We start from the raw sequence: 24032 nt of genomic DNA, 5'->3' as shown, positions 1-24032 counted from the left end.
AGAGAATAATGTTTATGTTTTCAAAAAGCTAAATTTTTTAAAATAAGGCCACAAAATGCATACTAAATATATGTCCACAAGACTTTTGACTAATGGACGTTGTCGCCTAGAGTTTTTGCTTCGAAATGATCTGAAAATCATCCTCCCTAATCATTAATATAAGACAATACATTGATTTACATTTTGTAAGACACTTTTTGTTTGGAAAGGCAATATGCGTAGGGGCGTGAACGATCATGAATAATGAGCGGTTAATAATTACTTATCTCAGTATAGCAATATAGTTTGGTAAAAGCTTTTCATTCATTCACACACAGAAACGCAATTCATATTTAACCTGTTGAGCTGCAGTGCCACTTTTGAAAAATCCCTAGAAATGGCATACCCAAACTGAAACAGATACAGTTTATGAACCCTTTGTACTAAAAGCACAAGTATGATCTCATTTGAAAGCTGACACCTGGCAGTTTATTGTAAATGTAAAATTTATTATTGTCATAATGAAAAATAAATAGTTATAAATAGCTTCAAAGTTTTGTAAAGTTATTAGAAATGTATTTTTATGAAACATCTTCATGAAAATAAAATTGAAGTTGACATTGTATCAATCTAGAAATGCACTGCAGCTAAAGCCACATGTCTGACCATGTTATGTTTAAAATCTGAAGATGATAAGTCTAAAACTCTGTATTTAGTTAAATGTTTTTCAAGATCATGTCATATGACTTTATTTTGATTAGACTCTAAAATGCAAACTTATGTTTATTTATCTTCTAAGCATCTATTCAGTCTATTGTCTCTATTGTTTTGTGGTGCAAACAAGCCCCATTCAGTCTCAGTCTCTCCTGCACACATTCACACCTCTCCGGCCTGGTTATGGCTATGGTATATGCTTTTCTTTTGTCTGCATTATAATTACTAACGACTGGCTATTCACGTTGTTTCAATCCCTCATTTCTTTTATCAAAGTTCTCACTTCACATTTGAAACTGTATCAAATGAGCTGAATAGAGAAACATTTCAGTAAGCATTCCTATTTAGAAAAATTCATAAAAGATAACTGTTAGGTAGCAGGTGCACCTAGGGCAAGCTAGCATGTTAGCTTAGCACACCATCAATACACGACAATTTATGAGATTAAAACCATGTTTGTGCTCCAAACTTACTTTATAACGCAAGTCGAGTGTTTTAAATAACCTTCTGTGATCTGATTTGGCTTCAGATAAAAAAATCTGACAGAAAATATATTATTTTACAGTATTCTGCATGATGATAAAGTCTATATCGATTAGCATTACATTATAAATATAATCTATTATTATGAAAATACCTGACATGGCTCGAAGAACACAGGTAAATCAAATATCATTGCAGTCATGTTTATTGTCTCCAAAACATCTTTATCTGCATGTTACAGCGATCTCTGTTCTCTTTCAAGCATACGTTTCGGTGGCTCACTATGGGATACGCCCCTTCAGCGGATTCCTCAGAAGTCCTATTACATTACGCCAGCCCCAATTGGATAGCAGACATGACGTAGTGTCTGGGAGTGGCTACCCCACCCCTCAGTATAAGAGGAGCAGCACTAGGTCATTACGACATTCAAAAACCTCTTCTCGCTTCACACCAGAAGCCTACAAACTTTTCTACGAACTTCTGGACGAATTACTGGCCACCACGCCGTTTTTCGCCTGGTTCCTTCGATTAGCATTCCAGCCGATTGCAAGGATTGTTCGACACTACGATGGCTGCAGCAATGCAGACTATCCCGGCTAGTGAGGGAGATTCTGTGTGAAATTTCATGCAAGGACACACACCAGGTCTGCTCTGCATGTCTCGGGCTGAAACATGCTCAATTGGCTATCGAGAACCCCGGTTCATGTGAACACTGCGCACACTTCACCATGAAGAGCCTTCGTCGCAGGCTAGCACGCCAAGCTAGCCTGTCGGGCCAGGATCCCCTCATGACACCTAACCCCGCGCCAGCTGCCACGCCAGCTGCCTGTAGAACTGCCCACCACGGCAGCTCTATGCTGGAGTGAGCAGCTCGATGTGTGCATGCCTCTGCCCAGTCTGATCAGCATGGACGAGGAAGAGGACGCGCTTGATTTCGAGGAAGGGGGACAATCGGACTTCCTTCTCTCTGATGAAGAGGAAGACTTTGAGGACTCTCCATTCCTCCCCCCTGTGCAACCGGAAGAGCTCCTCGCTGCGGCGGGATCCACGGAAGAGGGGGGTGGGCCACCATCCTCCCCTCTTGTTAGTGTTGATCTGCAAGATGCTGTGCAAACTCGCTGCATGGAAATGAAATATTCCGTGGCCGACCGTGGTAGCAGAGACTGCAAAGTCTCGCTATGAGGGGAAGAGGCTCCCGAGTGCAAAACGGGCAGCACGACAGCTCCTTCCTGTTTTCCCAGAGTTCCTGGAGGAGGTCGCGGTTACGTGGAAGGACAAGCTGTTTACCAGTAAGATGCCAGTGCAGAGTGGCTCCGTTCTCAATGTGGAGGGGATGGAAAAGGAAGGTCTTCTCCGAATGCCCCCCATTGAGCCATTAGTTGCCGTGCACTTGCAACCGAAGTGCACAGTGGCTGCAAATCCGACCTTGCCATCTAAAGCTGACCGTTTCCAGTCGAGCATCACAGAACGCGCTTATAAAGCAGTCGCGCTCTCTGTCAGGGCTATGAACACGATCTCTCTGCTGACCGCATACCAAGCGGAGCTGCAGGACGAAGTGTCTACCATACCAGCTCAGACACACTGGGAAGTGATCTGTGTTGTCACGGATCTCTCTCTGTGTCTTCAGAGATGTGCGGTTCAAGCTGCTGGGAAAGCCATGGCCACAATGGTTATCCAAGAGAGAGGACGATGGCTTAATCTGGCTAATCTCTCTGACAGGGAAAAAGAAGCCATCCTGGATGCACCAGTTGTTGCAGAGGGCATTTTCGGCTCAGCTCTGACACTGATGAAAAAGTGATGCGAAGAAAAAAAGAGGGATGACGAGACCTTGCAACTCTGTATGCAGAGAAAGACACAGACTGCACCCCCTCCGCCACCCCGACAGACCTTCGCGCAGGTTACGGCCCACCCACCTCCCAGCTTTCGCATTCCGAAATGGCAGAGACCTATCATGAGTGCAGCGGGTCAGAGTGGAGTGCAAGAACAGAGATCTGGCTGGCCTAGGAAGAACTATCTGCCTGCAGCAGCTCAGACAGTCCAGCCAGCCCCTCAACCTCATCCCCAGCCTCATCTTCAGGGAGCGAGGAGGAAGAAGGCAGTTTGACAAGGTCTTCCCCAGGGGAGGGAGTCAACAGCCCCCCAGTTTGCTAGCTCCTGACCCTCAGTCGCTCAGCGTTCGACAAGTCACGAGTTCCTCTGTTCACAGATGTTCTGTGGGGAAAACAGCGCCCGGTTGGGCCAGGGGAAACAGAGCGCAGTGAGGGTCGGGAGGTGCAGTGGTGCACACCCACCCACTAGTCACAAGCACTTTTCATGTTCAAAATTCAATAAAGTTTTCACTTTACCCCCAGAGAATGTTGCAAAACATAATGCCCCAAAAAATGTTGTAAAACATGTTCACATAACACATTATAATAGGGATGGACGATAATATCGGCACAACATCGGTATCGGCCGATAAAAGCTTTAAATGACCATCATCGGCATCGGCCAATATGATCATTTCTGCCGATGAGCCTTGCCGATAGGGTGGCATGTTTCCTATGTGCACGTGACAACCGTGCATGAGGGCCAGCAACTTAACATGTGGAGGCATTTCGAGCATGGGGTCAGTTTGGTTTGAAATGTGCTGAGGACAGAGACGCATTTGCAAGTGCATTTTCAGAAGTGCTGGGTACAATGATGCAGTAATTTTTTTTCTCTTTCGTGCAGGTCATGTTTTGAAAGACGATGTCCTGTAGCTTACTAATGTAAACTCTCCAAGCTATATGCTCTCCACAGAGCATAAAATAATCATTTTATTTTATTTTTCGTGTTCGCATTTATGAGGAAAAACAGTGACAGTTCTCGGTTGCGGACGTGAGCGCTCTGAAAGCGGCTGCTTTAAAACTTCCACAGAGACCTCAAACAGAAAGCACAAAGCCTTTTTAAGCGAATTTCGTTTTGTATTAATTGTATCTTAATTTTAATCAATGTTTTATAGGGCTGTGAATCTTTGGGTAGACAGCGAATCGATTCGATTCACGATTCAGAGGTTTTTGATTCGATTCAAAAACGATTTTTGCAAATCAGAACGATTCAATTCGATTCGATTAACAATGAAATTTGATTCGATTCGATTATTAACGATTCTATTCTGTAAATTTTAGTATACATCTGTATCTGAGCAAATAAAATATTTTTTTGGGAAATTCATGACTATTTAACTCAATTTAATAACTTGATTCAGAACTTCAGTTCAATAGCTTAACTTCTTAGGACTCAAAAATACATTAAGGCAAGTAAACCAAGAAAAATAAAACTACTTCTACATATTCAATGCACCATGAGTGCTTTTATTGTAAACATTGCACACATTTCCTGAACATTTAGGAAATACAGCAAAGTGTGTAAATACAGCAAATAAAGTGTGTAAATACAGCAAAGTGTGTAAATACAGCAAAGAAAGTGTGTAAATACAGCAAAGTGTGTAAATACAGCAGTGTGTAAATACAGCAAAGTGTGTAAATACAGCAAATTGTGTAAATACAGCAAAGAAAGTGTGTAAATACAGCAAATTGTGTAAATACAGCAAAGAAGGTGTGTAAATACAGCAAAGTGCAGAAATGCAACAGGCCAAGTCCAACGGGCAGTAACACCACACAGAGTGTGATTAAAACATGGTGGTGAGTGTAGTAAGACAGATATGAACAAACACATGGCTATGATATGACTTGCTTTTTTCTAACCCCATCTACTTGAGATTCTTTTTCAAAAATATTAATTGATCAACACAATCTGGCCGTAAACTGCTTCTCTGAGAAGACACTATGTCTCCTGCGGTGCTGAAAACTCTCTCTGAGGCCACACTAGTAGCAGGAATGCAAAGACAACTTCTTGCCAGATTTGCAAGGATTGGTAGCTCTGTCTCATGGGACTTCCACCAGTCCAGAGCATTTTCAGTCAGTGGCAGAGGAACCATGGATCTGTATTTGAGTACCTCGTCTTTGCTGACCACGCTAGCGGACCTTGATAGTGGACAGGTCTCTGGCACCTGCTGAAAGATGTTGCTGAAGAGCAAATCCATAGCTTTCAATTTTTTTTGCAGGACGCATCTCATCTGAAAAAGAAAATTAATTAGATTGATGGAAACACATAATGAAAAAGTTGTTTGTTTGCATCTCATTTCTTGTCCTTAAATACATTTTGAATTACAAATGCATCCCAAACTTTTATGCTACAGTATGCCTAGCCTACCCTTTAAATTTAAACAGATTACTTATTAACAAGTTATTAAAATAAATACCTTCTTCAGCTGTGTCTGGTGGTTTCTCTTCAACTGCATCCTCCTGCTGTTCCACTTGAATCTGTAACAAAATGAAATATAAATACGAACACCAGTCAAGTCAATAATTTCACTAAAACAAGCCAAGTACTATTTCGGACCATCATATTACAACTTATAATCCTTAATACAGTCTAGTTAATTAGCCAGCATTTGGTTCATGAAAATAAGGGAAGTTGCAAACATACACTGTTTGTGGCATCAACAGTAAGTTTGGTGAAGACAAATTCTCTTTCTTCGTTTTCTTCGTTTTGCAACTAATTTAAGATTTATATTTATTTATTTTAAATTATCTATCGTATATTCGTTATAAAATCGCGATTCATTGATTTTTTTATATAAAATCGATTATTGACCAAAACAAACGTTTCACGATTCAAAAATCCATGTTTCAAGATCGATGCATATGCATCGGCAGGATTTGTAATCGATGCATCGAGAAAATGAATGAATCGTTACACCCCTAATGTTTTATCAACCAATTGCCTGGATTTAATAAATAATATGTAAAGCAGATAATAGATAATAATAGATATCACGACACGGAGGCGCCCGCGATTGAAATGGAGCTCTCATAAATGAAACGAAACTCAGCATAGCCTACTTGCCTCACAGACCTGAGAAATATATATATTATCTACAGAACGCTTGAAATCATATTTTTAAACAGAACAATTCAAAACGAAAGAAAACTGTGTAATCCGAAATGTGCATTTCTCTCTGGCGCGTTCACTACTGCAAAGATCGCGAGTCATCGTCAACTTCATCTTTGCAGCCGACACAGGAAACACTTGTTTATTAATAAACAATTAAAATGTCTCCTTGCTATATTTGACATATTCATAATCATTACTTTTGCAGTTCGTGTGACAGCTTTTAGTTGCTTTATTGGCAGCGCCACTGCATCGCCACTGCATCGCCACTGCATCAGCACCGAAAACAGGTGAGCATTTGGTAGACCTGTTCAAGTAGAAGACTGACATTTTTTATTTGAAAATTTATTTGTATTTATTTTACACTTAAGGACTGAAGTTTGAAGTCTGAACTTAAAAATAAAATGTGGCACTGGCATATTATTCTCCAAGTGTAATAATTTGCCTATTTTTCAGGGGTGAATGTCTGTCTACATTTGTAAAATTATACATTTATGGTAGAATCAAATGTTGTTTTGTTTGTCTTGTGTATTGCCTTATATCTACAACACATGAGTGTAATATGGTAAAGGTAGTACAGGAGAGACTTGGATTTCTCTTCAATAAAATTAAAGTGTAAATATATCAGGGGGAAAATGTGTATATATATCGGTATCGGTATCGGCATTGGACAAAATTAGTTTGAAAATATCGGCATATCGAATATCGCCCAAAATGCAATATCGTGCATCCCTACATTATAACATCATCTCGGGAGCGATCGATCCCTTAGAGATGATGAGCCACTCAGACTCTGTCCAAGCGCTAAGTGCCCACGCATCAGCCACACAATGGCACCAGAACGCTGCAAATAGACAATTGGCGAGAGTGCACACAGTCCCGCTGGACTTTACTCAAGATACTTTCTCGTCCCAAAGAAAGGAACTCGTGCCTTTTGTCCCATATTAGATCTACGTGCACTGAACAAATACTTAAGGAAGTACAAGTTCAGAATGCTCACTCATGCTACACTCCTAAATCTGGTGCGCCCGGGCGATTGGTTTACATCGATCGACCTGAAAGACGCATATTTTCACATAAACATATACCCACCCCACAGGAAATTCCTGCGGTTTGCTTTCCTGGGAGTGACATTTGGCATGTCTCTCAGCCCGAGAGTATTCATAAAATGTACAGAAGCGGCCCTGACCCCGCTCAGGGAAAAAGGCATTCGTCTCGCTACTTACATAGACGATTGGTTGGTGACAGCTCAGTCAGAGCGAGAAGTGAGAAATCACACAATCATGCTTCTGGAACACATTCAGAAACTGGGGCTTACAGTTAAACACCGAAAAGAGTGTTTTGATTCACACACAGTCTATAACATATCTGGGGCTGTCACTGGACTCAATGACATTCAGAGCGCGACTGTCAGAGGACATGGTGGGAAAATTCACCCAATGCCTGGCCGAGTTTCAGAGGGGAAAAATTGTTTCTTTCCGCACATGCCTCAGGTTATTGGGACTGATGGCCTCAGCCCTAATAGTTATTCCCTTAGGTAGACTATTTATGAGGGAATTTCAGCGCTGGGTAGCGTCTCTGAGGCTGGACCCATTAAGGCACTCCCGAAAGAGAGTGGCGTCAGAAACAGTCTTTGCACTGCGCCAGTGGAGACACCCAACCTTTTTGGTTCACGGGGTACCCATGGGTGTGGTTCAAACCAGAAAAGTCATAACGACGGACGCGTCATTGTCCGGTTGGGGGGTTGGGGGGTTGGGGGGCATTCACAAGGGCAGGATAGTGAATGGAAGATGATGACCCCATCTTCCATTCACTATCCTGCCCTTGTGAATGGAAGATGATGACCCCATCTTCCATTCACAAGGGCAGGATAGTGAATGGAAGATGGGGTCATCATCTGACCAATCTTCACATAAACTATCTGGAAATGCTGGCCGTGTTTCAACGTTGAAGCATTTTCGGTAACACTTTATTTTACAGTGTCCTTGTTACAATGTAATTATACATTTAAGTACTCAGTAATATTAAGCAACTACATGTACTTACTATAGGGTTAGGGTAGGATTAGGATTTGGTTGAGGGTTAGTTGCATGTAATTATGCATAATTTACTGTTAATACTATGGTAAGTACATGTAACATATGTAACAAGGACACTGTAAAATAAAGTGTTACCGCATTTTCTTCCTTTTCTGAAAGGGCATCATGTTCTTGTGAGAACGGACAACACTACAATTGTGGCATGTATAAATCAACAGAGAGGCCTCAGATCACTTCCCTTGCACATGCTGACACACAAACTGATTTTGTGGAGCCATGCCAATCTTTCATCCCTGAGAGCGACGCACGTACAGGGTGTCATGAACCAGGGTGCGGATCTGCTGTCCAGGGGAAATCCACTTTACGGGGAGTGGAAATTGAACAAGGAAGTGGTCGAACAGATGTAGGAAATATACGGCAGAGCGACAATGGACCTGTTCGCGTCCCACGACAATGCTCAGTGTCCTCTGTTTTTCTCCCTGAAAGATCAGAGTGCACCTCTGGGGATAGATGCGCTGGCACAAGATTGGCCCCGCACTCTCCTTTAGGCGGAGATCTTAGTACTTCTATTACTACCTCAATCCCACATAGATTTTCTTTTGCTGTCTTCTGAGCGTAGGATCTGTTTCTCAGCTGCGCAGCATATACCTGACACGACTCCCAAGTTGCTCTTTGTAGAAATGAAGTTTTATTCACGGCCGGGAGATCACTGGCCATAACTAACCAAGTGAGTCTCCTGAATAGAAAGATACATGTATATTTATATGATACAACTGAGTAAAAATCAATGTCACTCAAGTCTTCTTTACTGTGAATTGTTCTGGTGATTGGTTTGTAATGATTTGAGCTAGTCATATGACTGTTAGTTCTACTGTGTTAAGCACTTTTTGGTTAAGTATATATGGCTTTTGACCTGAGCATCCTTAGTCTGCATTTCTCTGTACATTTAATGTTGAAAATACCCATTACATAAAATATTTCTATCACACCGTCTATTCATTTCTGCCAAAGCGCACATTTTTGTTTACTCAGCATCCCATCTGCCGGTGTGTCTTTGTAACGTTAATCTCCTTAGCTGAAATAGACGCCTGACAAGATTGACTGAACCCTAAACACGTTTTGTCACAAAAGCCGGTATTGTCCACTGTCAAGGCATCGCGAGTTGATGTTTTACAGCAGAAACAGACAAGCACCCTTGGTGTTTGTGAACACATCCCGATAAGTCCATTTTAGCGAATCAGCACGCAATATCAGTCAGGTGACAAGGCTCCAAATCACTTCGAAAAGACGCGCTAGCTGAGAGAAGTTTCGTCAAAGCTGACTTAAAGTGATCGAGGAAGGATAATAACTTGATGAGCCCGTGATATCTAAAAGCTGAAACTTTTTCACGCAACCTTGCTAAAAGCAGCATGTTAGTGGTGAGGGAAAAGCTCCCTGTATTGCGTGTACGTTAATCACAACAACAAAGTTTTTCAGGCGTCTATGTCAGCTGAGGAGATTAACGTTACAAAGATTAACCAAGTGTTTTATTATATATCACAGCAATTACTTGGTTTTGTTTAACTCTGAAACATGAAATGTGGAGTTATCTGCTTTTGCTAAAATAAAATAAAAAATAAATAAAAAATAACCCAGATGCAGTTTGATTGATATTACAATTTTCAAAGAGTTTAATAAAAAGTAAATGTAATAAATTTTGGTTGCATTTGGAGTAATAAAAATATAACTGGTTGTGTAAACTTAATATAATATAAACCACATAATATCTAAATATCGATAAATCAATCGATATAGCCCTGAGTTGAATCAAATCGTATTGCAAATTTTTTTGAGGTATCGGCAAGTATCGTAGTGCTGGCAGAGAGAATCGATATCATATCGTATTGTGATGAACTATCCGATTTACACCCCTAATATATTATAATAAAATGACCATTACCTTGTTTTAACAGCGCTTTACATAGATATAACTCTCACGCCCACTGGAGCCTCATCAATAGGGCATGCATGCGCTGAACACCTCTGGAGTAAACTGACCCTGGAACAGAACCTGCTCCGGAACTGCTATGGCTACTGACATACCCTGAAAGTTCCCTCTGTTTGTGGAACCCAGAGTTGAGGTTATCCGCTTACTGACCCTTAAACACACCCGGGTATGTCACACAACCTGCTTTCTGGAATAAACCCCTGGTTTTCTCGTCTGGTTTTCTTGTCTTGCCCTCTGGACTTGTTTGTTCTGCCTGTTTTAATGGACTATGACTCAGTCATAGTGTGCTCAGTACTGTCCACAACCAAATCACAACACACACACTGCTGTTCAAAAGTTTTGCATCGGTAAGATTTTTATTGTTTTTAAAAGAAGTCTCTTCTGTTCACCAAGGCTGCATTTATTTGATTAAAAATACAAAAAAGTAATGTTATTAAATATCTTAAATATCTATTCTATTTTAATATATTTTAAAATGTAATTTATTCCTGTAATCAAAGCTGAATTTCAGCATCATTACTCCAGTCTTCAGTGTCACATAATTGTTACGAACTGCTCGGAGACACGAAGGGAGAGATCCAAATGCAGCTTTATTTTAAGGGTTATCCAGAATCGTAATCCAAAAACAGGCAATGGTCGAAACACAGGTAAGCAGTCCAAACAAACAAATAAACAAACAAACAAAACAGGCAGGGACCAGAGGCAAGAGAGTAATCCAGGGAACAAGGCAAGATATCCAGAAAACCAAGAAACATGAAACCAGGGAAAATGCTCGGAAATGCAGACTAACAGTACAACAAGACTTCGCGGTGAATGAATGAATGAACATGGTATAAATAGACAGACTAACAGGATGAGACACAGGTGAATGCAATCAGTGAATGAGGTACAGGTGAATGTGATCAGTGATAAGTGATGAGTCCGGGCAGTGAGTTATGGGAAATGTAGTTTGTGAGTGAAACATGATAGTCTGGTGTGGAGTGCCCTCTAGAGGCTTTCAAGGGCACTCCTGCTGGTTATCATTACAATAATCCTTCAGAAATCATTCTAATATGATTTGATGCTCAAAAAACATTCATTATGATTATTATCAATGTTGAAAACAGTTGTGTAATTTTTTTTCAGGATTCTTTAATGAATAGAAAGTTCAAATTTATTTATTTAATCAGCATTTATTTATTTTAAATATAATCTTTTGTAACATTATAATCCAATACAAATAAAAGTATTGATTTATTTTATTTCTTTCCCCCAAAAAATAAAATAAAAATTCTTACTGACCCCAAACGTTTGAACGGTAATGTTTAATGTGACAAAAGCTTTCTATTTCAGTTAAACGCTGTTCTTTTGAACTTTCTATTCATCAAAGAATCCTGAAATACAAATGTAAATGACTGTTTTCAACATTAATAATAATTATAAATGTTTCTTGAGCATCCAATCATCATATTAGAATGGTTTCTGAAGACTGTGATCTCAAAAATTCAGCTTTGATCACAGGAATAAATTACACTTTACTATATATTCACATAGAATACAGCTGTTTTGGAATAATATATCACAATATTGCTGTTTTTTTAGTTTTTTTTTATCATCAAATAAATGCAACCTTGGTGAGCAAAAGAGACTTCTTTTAGAAACCTTAAAAATATTACCGAACCAAAACTTTTGACTGGTAGTGTATATGCATGTATTGCTTTGGAATCATCATTCGTCTCTCCTCAACTGCATAATTACAACAACAGTTGTCTGTAATATGATGGTGCAGATAAAAACAACTCAGACTTAATACATAAATCTATGAAGTACAGCAGATACCGATATAACTGGCCATAAGAAATACTTAATATCTTAATATACAAAATCGTTGGCACTTACCATTGTCATGTGACTCGATTACAACATTTCCAAACTGTTGTGAAAAGTCATTAAAAAAAATCTGTTTCCTTAAAAAGACAATGAGAGCCATTACCAACTGGCATGAAAAAAATAAAATAAATAAATAAATTAAAAAAGCATAGAAAAACAATCAGTAAAATGCAACTGTTATGACCCCTGAGATAGACTAGGGGTTCAGGGGTCTAACATTTAAAATTCACATTAAAGAGAAACATATATAATCTATGTGCTGGACAAAGAACCACCGATCCAGGTAACTGTGCAAAAAGCCAATACCTTTATTCAGTACAAAAAGGTTATATAGGCAAGAGTGAAGCAAGACAAACACATAAAGAATATAAATAATATATACAGTGGACATATACACAGTATTTCTGTAAGATGGTCAATACCACAATGAGGAAGAGGGGACGTGGGCAGCGCCAAAGAAAAGAAAATAACAAAACCAAATGAAGTCTGACTTTTAAATTACTTCTTACTCTTAGAAAAGAAAGAAAGAAAAGAAAGATCTTCAACGCCTGTGACGTCTGGCGTTCTCTTTTATCTGAGGTGGCCATTTCCCATTGGCGACAGATATGATGGATGACGTCAGCGCTGATGATGATTGACAGACTACTGGACCAATCACGGGTACCTAAGAAGTGAAAGTAAACAAAAGAAGCAGGGAAATAAACAAAGAAAACACACACACACGCAACACAGGGGCGTAACAGCAACCAATGCAAAAATTAGTCAATTTACTTCATTAATTAAACATACACTGACTCTTTTTAAAGCTAAAAAAAGTTATTTAGTCAAGAGCAGTGAGAGATTTTCTCTCTGTTGTTTGATTAACATTAATGACAGACAACAGCAGGTTTATTTTACTGCCGTCACTTTAAGACAGAATGCATGGATCTAATTCTGATACACGTCTGATTTTACACGCCTAAGACATAACCGACTGTGAATAGTGAATACTATTCAAGATGGGTGTTTTTACGTAATTTTGTGTATTTGACCATTCAAACGCCACGAAACGGGACACACTGACAGGCGGCAAAAGAAGCCATTGTGTGAGTGCCAATTTCAGTTCTAATGTGCTTTTAAATCATCAAGCACATCCCGTTCCTTATTGTTCATTTATCAGTTCTTCTTAATCACTCTAAAGTTTCAATAACTTTAAGCAATTTGCCCAAAAGCAGAGCATCCATCATTTACTGAAATTAAGTGGTAAAGCTCAGAGGTCTCTGACCAGCCTTTAAGAATACAACAAATACTCAACAAAACACATGCATTAATCTATTAATGCCGACTTTAATATCATATAAATATACATTTTATGTAGTAACAATGTACAAACAAAACAAGATGACCGTCGATCAGCAAATTCTCAAATCAAGCCTTGATGATGTGAGTGGTCATGTGGTTTGCATGGAGGGAAAAAAATCGTCATTTAGTTTGAAGCAATATGTTTAAATTACACCAACAAAACTTCATTTTACTTCCAGTTAAGTAAACTATTATATGTTAGACAAATGACAAGACAGAAATGTATAAACTTGAGTCAGATCAAATATAACAAAGTTCATTAGAGTAATGTTGAGGCATATTCACTTTTTTTCAGTGATCTTTCTCTCTCTGACCTATTGAAATAATTGTTTTTAAAAAAGAGAAATCGCGGAAAACAGTTTGCATATTTCGAAAGATATTGGCGTATTCTCCTGTGTTGGCTTAGGTTTATAAATTATTAACTTTACAAATCTGATGAAATGGCACACATTGTGTTCCCAGATGACTGTTATAAGCAACCTAAACTCACAGCACATGCAGAGATGGAGTTTGAGACGCTCCACTCATGTAAATGATAACAGTTCATGTCAGCAAAGCAGCATTTACTGTGAACGGAGCTGCTCTGGATGATGAGAAATATTAAACCTGCAGGGCATATACTGTATTTATTTAATTGAATCACAGTCTTGGTTTTTAAATGTTTTTAATATATCGTGCAGCCTTAGAAAACGGTCTAATAATGCGGTTCATGGATTCTTGTCTGTGGAATGAGTCACTTCCGGTATTTTGCAGGTTACTCGACATAAATTGCAATCAAAGATTTTTTTAAATTGAGTACTTGAATTTGATCGAGGAATCATGACAGTCCTAATTACATTCATTAAAACCATTGGGAGTCGACATGATTACCATTCATTCATTTTAACATCACATCTGAAAAATGATGTGTAAGAAATAATATTTTTCTGTTCAAGTGTTCAATCTCTCTTTCTTGAGTTGAGGGGATTGAGTGATTGATCTGTAAATGATTGAACACATGAGCTGCTCCTCAGTAACCTGATACGATCAACATTTAACACTCTTTCCTTTAAACACAATCTCAGCACAGTCAGGACTTTAGTACATGAAGAACAAGATGAATTCATCCTTAATGACCATCACATCCATCTTTTTCTGTGATCAACTTTACACATTATTTAATGTGATATAAATCATTATATACATTTTATATATGCTCTCACACAAACACACACAAATAACATGGTGAATCTCAATTACATCAAACATGGTGATTTGTGCTTTTTTTAATGATGAAGTTTGTTGATTTGATCTGTGTGTCTAATCAGAGAGAGTGAAGAGTGTGTCATTGTTCTCTACAGGTTGAGTGAATGTGGTGTCACAGATGAAGGTTGTGCTGCTCTGGCTTCAGCTCTGAGATCAAACCTCTCACACCTGAGACAACTGAGTCTGTCTGAGAATAAACTAGGAGACTCAGGAGTGAAGCTGCTATCTGCTGGACTGGAGAATCCTCACTGTAAACTTGAGAAACTGAGGTAAGATCATCTCTACCATAAAGACTCAGAGTGAATAAGGATTAATATGTAGATAGTGTATACAATATATCCTTTGGCCCCATCTGGGGGTTAAGCAACAGATTCCTGCTTGAACCGTCAGATCCTGCCGGCGGTAGATGGCAGCGGTGAGGAGTCTCCCTGAAGAGGAACATTTACATCTTCATATATTATTATCCCATAAAAAAGTAAAACTAACAGTTAAATAAACCGGACGATCTACAAACCAGACAACAGATGCAGGATTCCTGCAGGGGTCCCTCGGTGATGACCGAAAAAATTATAACCGTATTTTATAAAGAGTTGACTGTTCTGTTAAAATTAAGTTTTATCACTTTGCTTTGAATGCATGTGCGGGCGTTTCAAATCCTGCGCGAGAAAGAGCGCCACGTCTAGCAAATCATAATATCGCACAGCAGACGCATGTCACTTTCAGTTTAAGACAGCAGTCCAAAACCACTAAATCTAAACCAAACAGGCAAAAGTTCACTTCAAAAAAGAACAAAGTGGCGTCGATGAGTTTGAAGTTCGGAGTTTGAAAAAACAGAACAAATGGAAAGAGAAAGTGCAATATAGCTCTTTATATGAAGCATATCCCAACTTCATTCAAGCTGCTTACAACTGCTGTTTCTGTTTCTATTTTTGAGTATTTTGATTTTTTGATTTTCTCCCAGTCCTAACACACACAATTTCCTTAAAATGTTTACAAATACATTAACCCTTTAGAACAGGCTGTGTCGTCGCCGACACATACCATCAAGCTGTATTAATTTGACCGTAACTCTTCAACCGTTTGCACTATCAAAACCATTCAAATTGCCCCTGACAGTAGACAACATGTGCTTTCCGGCAATATATGGCTTATTACGGTAATTTCATGCTTTCCATCAGCAAATGACAGCAGCTTTCTGGCAGAGCGGAAAGGAAGAATTTGTACAGAGAGATATGAAGCGCGGCAGGTTAGAGTGTTTTGAATGCATAAAATAATAAAATAAACGAACAAATACATGGCAAAAGAAGTGTTAGACAGAAGAAGAGGGGATTGGGATGATTTTTAATGAAACTTGGGAAGCGGATGGCCGTTACAAATTAATATCTGTAATTTGTTGAAAGCTAATCTTTTTCTGAAAAAGATGAAACTTTGCACATGAAGATAGTACATTGTTTTAGAATTGTACAGTCAAAAAATCTAAATATGTGAAAAACACCTATTTTAGCTTCAGGTTCTAAAGGGTTAAACACACAAACTCTCTCTCTCTCTCTCTCACACACACACACACACACACACACACACACACACACACACACACACACACGTTGGGTTTTCAGGTTTTATGGGGACTTTCCATAGAAATAATGATTTTTATTCTGCACAAACTGTATATTCAATCCCCTAATCCTAACTGATGTATTTTAACAATATGAACTAATGAGTATTTTATATATTTCATATTGACAGCATTATGTTATTTATTTTTTTAGTGGTTATATTTATCTTTGGATATAGGCTTAATGTGTGTCATTGTTCTCTACAGGTTGAGGGATTGTGGTGTCACAGATGAAGGTTGTGCTGCTCTGGCTTCAGCTCTGAGATCTAACCTCTCACACCTGAGAACACTGAATCTGTCTGAGAATAAACTAGGAGACTCAGGAGTGAAGCTACTCTCTGCTGGACTGGAGAATCCTCACTGTAAACTGGAGATACTGTGGTAAGATCATCTCTACCATAAAGACTCGGAGTGAATAAGGATTAATATATACAGTAGATAGTGTATACAATATATCCTTTGGCGTAAGCCCCATCTGGAGGTGAGGAAACAAAAAAAATTCAAATTCCCTCAGTAATGAATGATCCAATTCACTACTTTCTCAATAACAATGAAAAATTAATTGTATAATGTCAAACTCCTTTTTATGTTGAAATAAAGAGATTTCTGTTTCACCCCACTCCGCCACTGTTCGGACTATGTGCCAATATGTAGTTCATGCAGAGATATTTGTATAGGCCTATATATTATTTAAATGACAGACCTATAGGTTTGGATGTTTTGTTAATGGTATTTATTTCTGCAAAATTAAGGCTGATAACTTGCACTTTGTGATTAAGAAGTTGTAGGTAATAGTTCTGGTGGATGGAGGGCCCCTCAAGAGGTAAAGCCCAGTGGCCCCTTATAGTCTTAATGCAGCCCTGATTATCCCACAAAATAAAATAAATAAACCGTTAAATAAACCGGACGATTACTGTACATGATTATCATGGCCAAAATAACACACGATAACAATATATCGCCATATCTATGGAAATCTTGAAAACAATTATAATAATGCTATCAGTCAAATTCATCTTTACTCTGTTTATTTTGTGTTATTTTTGAAAAAGAAGAATCACTTCATCACATACATAAGGAACAATTACACTTAATGTGACCAGTTTGAAATAATGGCAACACTTTATCACAAGTATACAGTAACACAGGGCTTATAAATAATTTACAAACTCTTAGTTTATAGTTAATGAATAGTATATAATAGTATATAAGACGTAGTTAATATATTAAGAGACTATATACAAATAGTGAGTTCTTCGTTTACTGTCATCTTTTGAATTAAGAACATACGATCGCACTGATAGGAAACAAGACACACTTTCATTCAAACATCTAATAGTTATAACAATTTGATTATAAGTCTGTCAAGAATTGTTTTGGGATGATTTAATATATTTTTGTAGGTAAAGTCTCAGTCTCTGTGGTCTTAAGAGATTTCAAACCTGGGGTCATTCAGAGGTCCTTAAGAAGAAGATCTGTTTTGTATATCTGTCGTGGGATCACACAACCTCTGCCGTTATCTTGGTGGGCCCCGAGCTGTGCCATCTCTGAACCAATCAGTCTTTTCCAAACTATCTAACGTTGACAACGTTCTTCCTTTAGTTGAGCTCATCTCTTTGAAGCTTGCATGGCCATAAAGTTCTTAGCTGGGTTTTTTTGTTGGTTAGCGTAGACTGGCTGGAGCCTGGATTTTATGGTTCTGGACTGGTGATTTGGGGTCGAGTGAGTTCTGTGTGGAAGTATGTTTGAACAAATCACCTGGAAAATTAATTTGTGTTTGGTTCACCCTCAAATCCTACACGTTTTATGCGGACTTTCCATAGAAATAATGATTTTTATACTGTACAAACTGTATATTCAATCCCCTAATCCTAACTGATGTATTTTAACAATATGAACTATTGAGTATTTGTATACATTTCATATTGACAGCATTATTTTATTTATTTTTTAAGTGTTATGTTTATCTTTGGATATAGGCTTAATGTGTGTCATTGTTCTCTACAGGTTGAGGTATTGTGGTGTCACAGATGAAGGTTTTGCTGCTCTGGCTTCAGCTCTGAGATCAAACCCCTCACACCTGAGAGAACTGAATCTGTCATTTAATAAACCAGGAGACTCAGGAGTGAAGCTGCTCTCTGTTGGACTGGAGAATCCTCATTGTAAACTGGAGGAACTGAGGTAAGATTATCTCTACCATAAAGACTCAGAGTGAATAAGGATTAATATGTAGATAGTGTAAACAATATATCTTTGGCGTAAGCCCCATCCGGTGGTTCAGCGACAGATTTCTGCTTGAACCGTCAGATCCTGCCGGCTGTAGAAGGCAGTGGTGAGGAGTCTCCCTGAAGAGGAACATTTACATCTTCATATATTATTATTGTTTGTTTGTTTGTTTGTTTGTTTATTTATTTAAAAGGGGAAATGCACATTAATGAACATAAGGACAATGTCCAAATGTAAATGAGCCAGATTTAGCCGTACAGACTAATTTTCATCTGGAGTCCCTGGCAGGTTGTTGTTATAAAACTAAATAAAAAAACATTGCATACATACACATTAAAAACATAAACAGATTACATAGACACAGTCAACATCAAACAAGCACAAATAATGACACATAGAATATGTCAACCTGTGAATAAATAACTGCACTACTGCAAATTGTGACAACATATTTGATTGTCCAGCAACCACTCTTTTATAGTGTTTGAAAAGGTGGTAAGAGAAGAAATGTTTCTTACTTCTGTAGGTATTGTGTTCCAGGTATGCGCTGCACGGTAGGAAAAGGCTGACTGTCCAAAGGAACTTTTCCTATATGATATTTTACAGTCACCTCTAGAAGTCGCTCTGGTGGATGCGTTAAGGTTTTGTTTAACAAATTCATTGAGTGGAGGGGGGGCTAAACCATGGAACATTTTATACACAAGCAAGATATCAGCAAATTTGACCATATTTTCCCAGTTTAAAAAAACATGTTTCTTTAAAATATTACAATGATGAAAAGAATTTGACTTATTATCCATTGTTTTCAAAGCCCGTTTATAAACTGTTTCTACTGACTGTAATGTAGTCCTTCCTGTCTGCGTCCAGCTGGTCATACAGTAGTTCATATGTGACAATATCATGGCATTGATGTACAACTTTGAGGCCTCTGTAGTTAAATTACTTCTAATATGCCTAAAATTTATCAAGTTAAATTTAAATTCTGTTTACAACTTTTTTAAGTTGTGATTTAAATGTCAGTTGTGTGTCTAGTATTATACCTAAATATTTAAACTCCTGTACAACTGACAGTGTTCTTCCTGCTACAGTAACTTCTGGATCGGGATCTTTATTTGCCGATTTCGAAAAGAACATGCATACAGATTTACTTGTATTAAGATGTAAACAAGAGTTTGTTAGCCAATTTGAAATTTTGACCATAGTAGCTGATAGTTCCTTGGCAGCTTGCCTCTTGTTTCTTGCATGTACATATATAACCGTATCATCAGCGTACATCTGACAAGTTACTGCAGAAGGACAAACTTCAGGTAGATCATTAATATACAGGCAGAACAACAGAGGACCCAAAGTTGAACCTTGCGGTACCCCCAAGTCATTATCAGCTACTTGGGAAGATTTATGGCCTATGCGAACACATTGTTTTCTATCTAAAAGGTATGATTGTATCCATTTGATGACACTGGATGAAAAATTAAACTTTGATAACTTTGTTATTAAAATCTCATGATCTACTGTTTCAAAGGCTTTCTTCAAATCAAGGAAGACCGCCCCAACTACACCTCCTTGGTCAAGTTTAGCCTTTATATTTTCCAAAAGAAAACAATTAGCTGTTTCAGTGGAATGATGTTTCCTAAAACCAAATTGCATTGGATGTAATGTAAAAGATGTAGCATTTAAATGAAATGTTATCTGTTCAGAGATCCATTTTTCGGCAATTTTTGATACTGATGGAAGAATACTGATGGGTCTATAATTACTAATAGTCATATGATCACCTGATTTATACACTGGTGTAATTGTAGCAGTTTTCCAAGCACTTGGAAAAACTCCATCAATGATAGACTGATTAATAATTTTTGTAATAGGAGGGATGAGCGCCTCCTTATGGGTTTTAATAAATATGGTGTCCATTCCGTAAACATCCTTTGCCCTTGAACAGTTTAAGGAGGAAATAATCATACACACTTTGGAATTAGTCACTTCTCTAAAAGTTAAAATGGGAGCATTAGTATTCAGAGGAGCGATAGAATAGTTCAATCCCGGGGAATTATGAGTCAAAGTTTTTATAGAATCAATGAAATAATTATTAAATGCTATGGCCACTCTACTTGGATCATCGATCACATTTCCATCTATATTTAATTCGATTTTTTTATTAATGGTATTATATTTCCCGGTTAATTTATTCAAATTCCGCCAGATTTCTTTACTGTTCCCTTTTGTTTCACTTATAGCATTAATAAAAAATGTTGCTTTAGCCTTTTTGAGTTCTTTTACAACCTTATTTCTCAGTGTGGTAAATAGACGCTTCTCATGTTCCACATTGTTCCTGAGAGCCTTCTTAAAAGCTTGGTCCCTTTGTTTCATGAGTGACCTTATGTTTTCATTTAGCCACGGTAGATAATTTCTTTTGCCTGGTTTATATTTCACTTTCCTCATAAAACTTTGTATAGTTGTTTGAAGTTCGCACATCAATCTATTACAGTTATCATCCACATTTGTATTTGCAAGGTACTCATTCCAATTTATTTCTTTAATTGTATTTTCAAGATTAGTTAATTGTCCATTAGGAACTTTATAATGTTCTTGATTAACGTTTGCAGTTATATTAAATCTCTGTTTTGTGAGTTTTCTCAAGATCAATATCATATTGTGGTCGGATAAACCGGTAACCAGATTATATGATTTCTTTATTCTTTCTGGCCTATTAGTAAAGACCAAATCAATAAGTGTTTCTGAAGAATTAGTAATCCTAGTCGGCCCTTCAACAACCTGTTGAAAATCAAAATTACTCATTACACGTTTTAGATCTTTCCTTTTTGCTTTATCACTCCAGTTTATATTAAAATCTCCTAATAAAATTATCTCTTTGTTAGTATCACACTCTTTAAGTAGGATATTCAACTTATCATAGAACACTTTTTTTGCAGATGGTGGTCTATATACTACAATCACAATAAATGACATTTGGGCTGAGAGAGTTAATTTAAGACCGATACATTCTAGGTCGTTATCACCGGACCATTGGATTTGTTTACAACTTATATTGTCCTTGACATAAAACAACACACCTCCACCCCGACCAATAGATCTATCTTGTCTGAACATATTATAACGGTGCACTTTTAAAGTATCGGCTGGAGAGTTTGCATGCAACCACGTCTCTGATAAACATAAGAAGTCCAAATTTGATTCATAAAGGAGATGTTGCAGTTGATCACTTTTAGGAATTGCACTTCGGATGTTCAAGTGTCCGCCTAATAATCCGCTTCGTTTGGCCTGAGAGTCCCACAGAACACGAGCCTGGTTTACTGTTCTGAAAAGTTTATGCCTACGGTGTTTCACAATTGCGGGATTTACCTTGCGTTTCAGATTGATAGATGGCATGAAGCCAACCCCCTGTACACAATCCGCTACAGGAGACGCGGTAACAGTTGGTAAAATTCCCGCAGTCAACTCACCCAGTTCACCAGCTTCAAAGGTAGGCCGATTGTAGTGAACAGTCAATTCTTGTCCCAGTCTGATACTATCCAATCCAGGACATACACTCTCCGCGAGTGCCGGTAGATGATGTCGATCTGGGCCCGCTTCTCCTACAGTCGGTCCGGGATTAAGATGTACATCCCCAGCAAGAAGGAGCGTGAGAATTAAATATCCAGAAAGTTTCCACAGCAACTTGGGAGACTTATGTTTGGTCGTTTTCTTTTTTAAAGCAGCCTTTGGAATAATCGCTTTTCCATTATTAAGAACATTGCAATATGAAGCAAATTGTCCGACAGAGAAACGTGTGCCTGTATATCCATCAAACAAGGGCATCGCTAGATGTTTGGGACAGGTGTTTTCGTTCCCCGTGCATTGCTCTTGATTGAGTGTGTTAGCCAAACACGGCAGCATTGTAGTGGCGATGAGAGTCACAATATAGATGATGATCCATACAGTCATATTAAAGTGAAGCAAATTGCTTTTGTATGCGTTACCAATATTAAGCCCATGAAGTTGTTGCAGATAGAATTTCTTGGTGAATGGCAGCGAAACAGCACCTGCCCTGCTGCACGTCGCCATCTTTTTTTCTCTTCCAAAAGAAAGTAAAACTAACAGTTAAATAAACCGTACGAACTACAAACCAGACAACAGATGCAGGTTACAGGGAAGAGTCTTTTTAAAGCACAAATGTTTGGTGTAAATCAACTTGCCTTGTAATGCTTGTGCAAACAGTCCCTTGCATAAGCGTGAGCATTTCCTCAAAATGTGTGTGTGCAGCTGAAAAGAGGGAAGTGGTGTGTGTTTCACCTGAACCAGGACTGTCACCATATCAGATTTATCACTACATGATTATCATGGCCAAAATAACACACGATAACAATATATCACCACATCTATGGAAATCTTGAAAAGAATATTAATAATGATATAAGTCAAATTCATCTTTACTTTGTTTTTTAGGGGTTCAAGCACGAAGTTCTGAAACCCTATTGTAATTGTAAGGGTTTTTATTATGTTTATTCCGCCGTAAAACTGATCGTGCAGCCCAAACCGTAAATGCTGGAGTCTTGAAACTTGGCCAAATAGTAGTCCTCAATTTTGGGAGAACCTATCAAAGTATGACCCCGATTGGCCAATAGGTGGCGCTACTGCAAGCAAAAGTATGAAATTGCTCATAACTGTGCCACGTATGTGTATGAGGACATTGGCGTATCTCAAAAAGCATGGCCGTCATCGTCCAATGAAGTTTGAGCACCTATTAGACAAGGTTAACGGACGCCGATCAGAACGAAACTCAGTGGGCATGTTTGACTCATGGCCCTAGAGGTCTGTAAGGATTTTGAAAGAAATCGGCCACTAGTTGGCGCTAACGAGTTTTACAGCTCTGTAATCACGTGGTGTTGCACACATCCACACAATATGCATATCATTTGATAGATCTCTTCATACTGAACAACTTTGCCTCTAGAACCACTGCCGTCAATCAAACAGTTAATTAAATATTCACAAATATGTTAAAAACCTACTTTTGCGAACTAGTCCTAGGTTTTTTGCCTGATCGGAACCAGACCAGTCTAGGACAATTCTCTGGACTCTCTAGATCAATAATTATCAAAAACAAGCTGAACATTTTCATTTTTCGTATGGCTATAACAGGGTCATTTAGAAAATGGGCGTAGCAAAATGCACTCAAAAGCTTATAAAACCTAAACGAAAACTCAGAACTTCACGAAAATTGGTGAGCATATGTGACATAACATTCTGTACGCAAAAAGTTTGTGGAGATCGGACGATAGGTGGTGCTATATCTGTTAAATAGCTTTAAAACCATATATTTCCCATGGTAAATTGCCTGTATTGGCTGTAAATGGTCTTTTCCATCTATTATATCAGTGGTTACATGCTTGCTACATAAAACTTAATTACTTTTGATGCTTTTGTGCTTAAAGGCCTTAAAAGCCTTACCTGCTTGAAACGCATCGTGCAGGCCAAACCGTAAGTGCTGGAGACTTGAAACTTGGCCAGACGGTAGTACAGAAATCGAGGAGAGGTTCAGAGAGTATGACCCTGATTG

At 38.3% G+C, this 24032-nt stretch overlaps 2 protein-coding genes across 3 annotated transcripts in view; both read left to right on the top strand.

Annotated features, from left to right (window-relative positions):
* The window catches only part of LOC307167413 (NACHT, LRR and PYD domains-containing protein 3-like), a 146364-nt gene that overhangs the window by 37820 nt on the left and 84512 nt on the right, over positions 1 to 24032 (top strand). The gene's annotated exons all lie outside the window — the stretch shown is intronic.
* LOC307167408 (NACHT, LRR and PYD domains-containing protein 3-like) overlaps positions 1 to 24032 on the top strand; it is a 147815-nt gene that overhangs the window by 76483 nt on the left and 47300 nt on the right. The window contains exon 11 of the mRNA XM_079886483.1: positions 14730 to 14903. Coding sequence (XP_079742609.1) covers positions 14730 to 14903 — 174 coding nt within the window. The remainder of the gene's footprint in view (positions 1 to 14729; positions 14904 to 24032) is intronic.

This window comes from Squalius cephalus, assembly GCF_949319135.1.
Source record: "Squalius cephalus genome assembly, chromosome: 11".
In the NCBI taxonomy this organism is placed as follows: Eukaryota; Metazoa; Chordata; class Actinopteri; order Cypriniformes; family Leuciscidae; genus Squalius; species Squalius cephalus.
The sequence above is the reverse complement of the archived record's forward strand: the minus strand, read 5'-3'. Positions and strand labels throughout refer to the sequence as shown.